This window comes from Lupinus angustifolius, chromosome LG06 (assembly GCF_001865875.1).
Source record: "Lupinus angustifolius cultivar Tanjil chromosome LG06, LupAngTanjil_v1.0, whole genome shotgun sequence".
NCBI lineage: Eukaryota > Viridiplantae > Streptophyta > Magnoliopsida > Fabales > Fabaceae > Lupinus > Lupinus angustifolius.
In genome coordinates this window covers 22,558,188-22,566,034 of record NC_032014.1, presented here as the reverse complement: position 1 = coordinate 22,566,034, position 7,847 = coordinate 22,558,188, and the positions used below count along the sequence as shown (strand labels likewise).

At 33.1% G+C, this 7,847-nt stretch overlaps 1 protein-coding gene across 1 annotated transcript; it reads right to left on the bottom strand.

Moving 5' to 3' along the window:
• Nucleotides 1,079–7,102, bottom strand: LOC109350230 (isoprenylcysteine alpha-carbonyl methylesterase ICME). The gene is made up of 11 exons (XM_019591413.1): nt 6,666–7,102; nt 4,895–4,971; nt 4,735–4,804; nt 4,570–4,650; nt 4,091–4,165; nt 3,167–3,268; nt 2,896–3,036; nt 2,352–2,417; nt 2,133–2,276; nt 1,894–1,984; nt 1,079–1,396 (listed from the first exon to the last, which is right to left on the bottom strand). The coding sequence occupies exons 1-11, from the start codon at nt 7,085–7,087 to the stop codon at nt 1,235–1,237; spliced, it is 1,431 nt and encodes a 476-aa protein (XP_019446958.1). The 5' UTR covers nt 7,088–7,102; the 3' UTR covers nt 1,079–1,234.

Genomic DNA, 7,847 nt, shown 5'->3' with positions numbered 1-7,847 from the left:
AAGAATGCAACAACAATTTTTATTTATGTAATTTATTAAAACAAAAATGTATCACTTAATGGTAGACCATATTTTAGAATTACAAAAATGTACTAATTGTGTGTTTGATCCTATACCAACATTTTGGTACAAATAAGTCATTTTCATTAAAAAATAATAATTCTAAATGAAACTGACTAGTATAATGGTACAATTCAATTGAAAACCAGCCAGTATGACCAGTTTATTCGATTTTTAACCAATATGATTGCATGACCAATATAATTGTTATATTGTATTGATATTGAGACCGACCGGTTGAACCAACCGACATGAAACTATTTTTATAACACTACCTTAAAATCAGTTGAATTTCTTTATTGACAACTATTAGTATTTTTTTAGTGATGAGATTTGAACGCTCAATTTCTTTATCACTCTACTAAGTTAAACTCATTTCTCCCTTAGATTCACATGAATTGGTTAAACAGCCAGACATGAATTGCTATTGGTTGTTACTTTGATACTTTGTAAACTTATATTTGTAGAATGAACAGCAAAAAAGTCATATTTCATGTGCACATGTTACCTATCCCTTTTTCTTTTTTTATTCTCATGAATTTGTGATTGGTTGAACAAAATATATTTGAGTTAAAATTTAATTTTTAAGTAATTTTCTGATTAATTATATAACACTAAGTGTGAAATAACAAATATGCATATTCCCTCTCAAGTAATAAAGAGGATCGTGACCGATATTAATATACTATAAAAATAAAATTGCACGTTTAATTTAATTTAAGTTATAATTTGTTTGACATTCATTTCATTAAAATAGATTAAATCTCATTCTCTGATTTATTTACCATATTACTATTTAAAATACAGGTTTAATGCAATAACTTAATATTAAATTCACATTTGATTAGAATGAATCAATGTACCAATTTTAAGTAGCAAATTTAAAGCTTCCAAAAATTGATTTATTGGTATATAATTAACTCAAAATTCAGAAACCAAGAGTGAGGTTATATCATTCTTCTTAAACCCAATCTAATAAGTAATAACCACTATAGTCCTAAAAAGCCTATAAATTCAATACAACATTTTCATGCAAACAAAAACAATAGTTCAAGTTCTTAGAACAACCAAAGAATTGATTCTATTAATAATGATGAAAAGTAATAATCTAAGAGGGACACAATAATAGTGTTATGTACAAAGGGGAATGAATCAAGAATGTTATATTTGCTGGCTAGAAAGGACTGACAAGATGAGCTAATTTTAGCATGAACTCGGGTACGAGGCGTCTCCTCGGAGGAGCCGTTGCGTCTTTGGCACAGGCCTCAGCATCACCAGCATGGATATATGCTACTAAATCATCAAACAAGTCGTCCTTGCCGCCTCGCATCGGATCCTGAAAGGCATCGACATTTCACATAAATGGCTAATCAAAGAAGGTTAAGTTATCCATGAGAAAAATTGACAAGAATAACTCATTGAGAGAAAATTTATCAGAATCACAAGTAGTGACACATAGAGTAGTACATCTTTGTGGGACAGCAAATGTGCTACCGAGCACAACATAAGCATTGTAAAGATGAGAATAATGTGTTGGATGAGTAAAAGATATGATCAACAATGAGCAAACTAGAGGTGTCAACTATTGAGGGAAAGATGGCAGAATCACACCTAAGACAATTTTGACATTCGGAAAAAAAGACCGATATAAGTCACAATTAGAAGAGAAGATCATATGAAGGATAACACAATCAGAGGTAGATGAAGACCGAGAAAATCTCTAAGAAAAACTATTAGAAAGGATTTTAATCCAAATGGCCTTGCCAAAGATTTTGTTTTTACGACATATGGTGCCATTGTCTGATTCATGTTACCTGCAGAGTAGTCAATTACCTGAAGAAAAACATCTGTATGAGTCTTCCCTTCATATAAAACGGCTTCGGCTCTTCCTCCAACTCCTTTAAGAGTTTCACTAAATGATTTGCTGTATAAAATAACATGTTTATAGTCAATCAGCTGAAAAATACAAGGACATTTTGAAAGGAAAAAGAACATACAACAATAACCAAGCCTTTATCCCATTAGGTGGAGTCGGCTTTTAATCGAAAAACCATTTTAAAAGAAGCTCAAACCTGGCATCTGATGGTATGGAGTAATCTCCAGTGCCATGAAAAAGAACCATAGGAGGTAACAAAGAGACAGCATTTGTAAAGTTTGGATCTCGAACCATTACTTCAGGCGAGAACCTGCTTAGGGATTCATCCCCTTCCATTATGCTGTAAGATATAAACTGTCATTTGAAAGCCTAATACAATGAAAAGCATAGACTCATGAGGAGATGAATGATATACCTTAAAAAGATGGAACGATAAAGGCCTCTACTGTGGAAATGATCTATGAGGTTATACAAATTATACCTGCATTGGCATCAGAAGTAAAGCCGACAAATAAGTTTATGTGAATCTCGGTGTTAAGATAATAAACCTTCTCAATTAAACAACATTCATATAACAACGACCAAGTCTTAGTCCTACTAGGCGGGATTGCCTTAAACGACATTGCATAGAAATATAAAATCAAAAATGAAGAAATATTAGATATCGCATATCTTTTAGACGCATCTATCATTACTGATATCCTATTATATCCTTTTTGCATCCTAAATCAATCTCGAGTTGTTTCCTTATTCCTTTACATTTTGTGATTTGTTTTGAGTGCCGGTTTGTACTAGTATTTGGTAACACAACATTATACACAAGAGAATTATGAAGAGATAATGCTACATCTTCTTGACTGTTTAAACTTATGTTATGAGAATTATAAGATTCCTTTCGGCATTATAAACTTGGATAACATGAAATATAACAAGTTTGGAAGGCAACTTTAGCAAATTACCCTCCAGATAAACCGAAATAAGCTTTAATCTGGGAGAGACTCCAAGAAGTACTCTCTCCTTCACCGGCCTCTTTGATCGCATGCTCCACAAGTGCACATGCAGCAATATGCGCCCCAGCTGACTGCCCCATCAGGTAAATTCTGCGGGAAAAAATCGAATGAAAAAGGCACCACCGATGATCGTGAGAACCGACTACCCTTTAGAGAAAAGAAGAAGAAAAAAAGGAGCCTACGATGAGAAAACTTTGGAGTTGAGAGAAGTATTATTAACCTGTTAGGGTCACCTCCATATTCAGCAATATTGTTGCACACAAATGATATACCTTGAGAAGCATCAGTTACCATATCACTGATAGTTCCCTGAGGAAAATTTCTGCAAGAAGAGATGTTAGATAACATTGCGATAAGAAGAATGTACTCATAGCAGTCATGTTGTGGATCATTGAAACACAATTCTCTTATTTTGGTAGAGAACCGTGAATACCAATTTGTGGTTCTTTTGTGAACTGGTTTCCTTTAAGGAACGAACCGGAGTTTTACCTACAATTTAAGTAAAAGAAAAGAAGAGTAATCGATAATGTACACTCACATGAATGAGTTACAACAAGCAAGAAAGAATTTTATCATTGGGTATTTCTCCTATGGTGAAACAAAAGTTGATTTAAATTTACAAGAAACAATACTAGAAACGACTATGTAGCTATAGAAACCCTACTAAATATACTCATAGTGTACCGGTATCTAACAGGGTAACGTATCGTGCACTACGTACCCGCACACGTACCAAAGAGAACTGTGTATCATGTAACTATGTTGTGGACATACCTTAACATTAGATTTACATTAGATAATATTGCACTAGAAACTTGTAGATATAAGTATTGAACCAACTCTTTTTTTTGTTGATAAGAAATACTGAACAATTCCAAAGTGAAGGATGATATTGGACTAAAAAATTCTTAAGGGTTTCTAAATGATGAAAATCGATGTACGGATGAGGAACAAAACTCTGACAACAATGAATAATAAAGGACTTTAAATCATTAACTCTAATTTTGAAACAGGAATGATAGAAGGAGTCCCTATAAAAATGAGTTCCATAAAACAAATAGTTAACACGCCGATAATCCGATATCACTATGCTACTGTGATAGAGCAAGTTACTGTTGGAAGAATGAGGAAAGAGAAAGGTTACCTGTAATCTATGCATGCTACAATGATGTCTCTTTCTGATAATTGTTGACCTAAAAGAGAACCCCATGCTTTGTAACTGCAAAAAATACAAGATATTTCAAAACTTATAAGAACTGAAGTGGTATATATATATACACACACATACATATACATGTATAAATACATGGATTTCTTATGAAATTAAAACTCATCCTCAAGTTGAATACTAACAACTTAATCGGGCATTATACAGTTCAACCAATTTCGCATTGCGCCTTGGTAAATTGAAAACGTTTTACCACCACCATGATGTTTAGTGTAAATAACTAAATATAAGTGAACCTCTTATCCTTTTGATAATCGGAGACACATAAGAATTCAAGCTCATAATCAACAGCTATCTATGAACAAGGAATATCCTCTTAATCAGAAAACAAATCAATGTGTTCTCGTTGTCTCCATCTAATCGCAAATTTGAAATGAAGCATGGTCATCACATACCCGATAATCCAGGCTCCGCCAGTAACGAAAGCAACAACGGGTTTAGGACCATCATTATTTCTCGGTAAATAGAGATCAAGCCTGCAAAATAAGTTAAGCTACTAATCAAAATTAGAACAATTCTAGGTATTTATAAATGCAGAGGACAATATAAACAAAGCATACCTATTTCTTGGTTTATCTCCATAGACTATGCTTCGGCGTATCTGACTGGAGAAGAAATAGTAATATCCGACTACAAAACAGAAGGAAAATGTTTACGCAATCAAATCAGAATCTGGACATATATGCATAAAATTGATGTCAAAGATCACTGAATTCAAACCTTGAACAAAGCCTGGAATAAGCAATAGTGCATAACAACCTAGGGCAAGAAATCTTGTAATCCATTTATAGCCTACCCTGAATAAAAATAAATGATCAAAAGCATCCAAAACCGAGTTATGCGAAGATATCTATGTCAACAAACAAATAAGCATTACAAAACAGAGAATTAACTAAACTTATCTCGAAACCAAAATTTTGTATCATTGAAGTATTATAATCTGTTTGCATCGAAAGACATACTGAAGCACTCAGTTGTTAATTGGTCAATTTAAACATACAAAGATAATGTCTTAAGTACAAAATCTAATACTCTTAGTTCTTCAAATATCTCTAGAATACTTCATACTTTTTCGGTGTTTCCAGATTTCCTCTGCTTTGCTCTCTCTATCTCTCTTCATATATATATCGGGAGGGATCCACTTACTCCAAGAGTAACTGGAAAAAACTTACTCCGCATCCTATTCATTCATTCTTGGAAAATCCAATGGTTTGAATTAGTGAGTAGATCTAAACCATTGGATTTCTCAAGAATGGATGGATAGGATGTAGAGTAAGTTTTTTCCACTTAATCTTGAAGTAAGTGAATCCCTTCTCTCTCTATATATATATCTTTGGATCTCTCACAAATAACAAAACACAGACACAGGGAACATAACGAAACATGTTTTAGCATCGATTAGAATCTAAAATGGTGTTCGTTCCAATGTTCTCCTCTTAAATAATTAGGATAGGTAAGAGAATCAAAAAGTTGGTCACGTTCTCCTCTTTCCGGATTCTAGTGATCCCCTCTAGGCATCACTTGGGCATCAGAGTATTGTTGCAGGCACTTTGCTGCCGGAACAGCCACATGAGGAGGACTCTATCAGTCACAACCTATCCGAGGCAAGTTCAGAGGTGATCTAGTTATATCTCGGATCTAGAAGAGGAAAAGACATTAACATAGCATGACAATGCTAAAAACATTAGAGACTCTAATTGATATTCTGGTTCTGATTTTCAACTCCATATAATAAACATGTCTCAAATATTCGTTTACCAAAATTTTACAGTCCAAACCCCATGACACCTAATTGCACCAATTGATGACACATCGAAGTATACAATATACACCAGCATTCATCAATATGAAGAACATAAGTGCAAACAAGAATCTCCAAGTAACAACAACAACAACAACAATCAAGCTTTTATCCCACCGGGTAGGGTCGACTGGAATCTCCAAATAAACAAACGAAAAATAACAACGTTCTTAAAGATCAGGTACATGTTTTCCTCCCATACTGATGAACTGGTTTAAAATCATTGACATGGAATACGATATAAATGACAAACCTGAATACACAAGAGAGAACAAAATTGCAACTTCAGATAAAATCGACAATAAAAAATTCATATAAGTTGGATAAATTTTATGATCATATCTCCAACCAATTAAGCAAAATACCAACTTTTACACAACAACAGCAACCAAACCCCACTAGGTGGAGTATGCTACCTACATCAAACAACGTCGTAATATTCTATCGTAAATCATATCTACAAACAAACCATATAAAACTAAGTCCATCATCATGTTTTGACCTATAGTTTTTCTTGGTCTCTTTTGCCTCTATCTAATCTACTCCTCATACATGCGCTTCTAAAAGTATTCTCCCGACATGTCCAAACCACCTTAAGCGAGATTCTATGATATATTGTACAAAACATGTTACCTAAACACTTTCTCTAATACAATTGATGAATATACCATATAAGAAAAAGAGAGATACCCAAGATAAGTTAACATCTTCAATCCAAGACGGGTCAAGAGAAAAGTCTGCGAAGCAACATGTCTAACATCATGTCCAAATGAAGACTTGGTTTGATGAGTGACATTAGAGATGGATGATGATGATGATGACAATGACAATGAATCTTCGCTTGCGGCGCGCCTTCTCCGGTTCTGGTGGGAAGAAGAAGGAGGGCCAAGAATGGTGTTGGTCTTGTTTTTGATGTTGGTATCATATGTATTGTTGAAACTTGAGGTCCTAGAAAGAATTGGTTTGATGGGCATGAATGAAGAAGAAGAAGATGAAGAGAGAAGAAGGGTTGTTGTTGAAGGGTCATTGTGATCATTTTGCTTTTGTTTGAAGAACATTGTTGTTGTTGAAGGAAGGGATGGAATGGATATGGAGAATGTGTGAGATGCCATTTTTTTTTGGTTTTGTGAGGAGAATGGATGGAGACAATTGGCACTTTCGGAGCAAATCTTGACTTGGATTGGTTTTGTGAGCAAATCTACACGTTGGTTCAATAATTTAACCGTATATTATGTTATGTTAGTGATATACTAATATTATTCATTCATATTAAAAAGAGTGATACCTTTGACTTTTAATAAAATTACATAAATTATTCCTCAATTTTTTATATTTACGCAAATTCTCCTAATTTTTATACTTTCATTACACGGATCACCCCTGCATGGGAAATAAATGCAATCTTTTAAACAAAAAATGTGATAAATGTAATTAAGTTAAACAAAACATGGTATAAGTTCAAATAATATATGAGTCGATACATCTTTATTATTTTTCGTTCTTTATTGGTTCTTTATGATATAGTATAAGAGCAATTTAAACAATATCTCTTTAACTTAATAAAAATAATAATGATACATTGATTTGTATATTATTTGGATTTTTCTTCATAATATACGATATTTTGTTTAACTTAATTGCATTTATCACATTTTTTATTTAAAAATTACACGTATTTTTTATGCAGGGGTGGTCAGTGTAATGAAAGTATAAAAACTAGGAGAGGTTTGTGTAGATATAAAAAAGTGAGGGGTGATTTATGTAATTTCAGTAAAACTCAGGGTGTGTCAGTGTAATTAACTCTATTAAAAATGAATAGTAAATGATGTAATGGTAATATAAATTTCTTACATTATCAATGTATATTTTCTC

Coding starts and splice junctions, on each gene's coding strand:
- LOC109350230 (XM_019591413.1), bottom strand. CDS start 7,087: ATGGCATCTCACACATTCTCCATATCCATTCCATCCCTTCCTTCAACA. Junction 2,418..2,895: donor TATTTCGGTTTATCTGGAGG/GTAATTTGCTAA, acceptor ATGCCAATGCAG/GTATAATTTGTATAACCTCA. Junction 1,397..1,893: donor ATACAGATGTTTTTCTTCAG/GTAATTGACTAC, acceptor GATGCCTTTCAG/GATCCGATGCGAGGCGGCAA.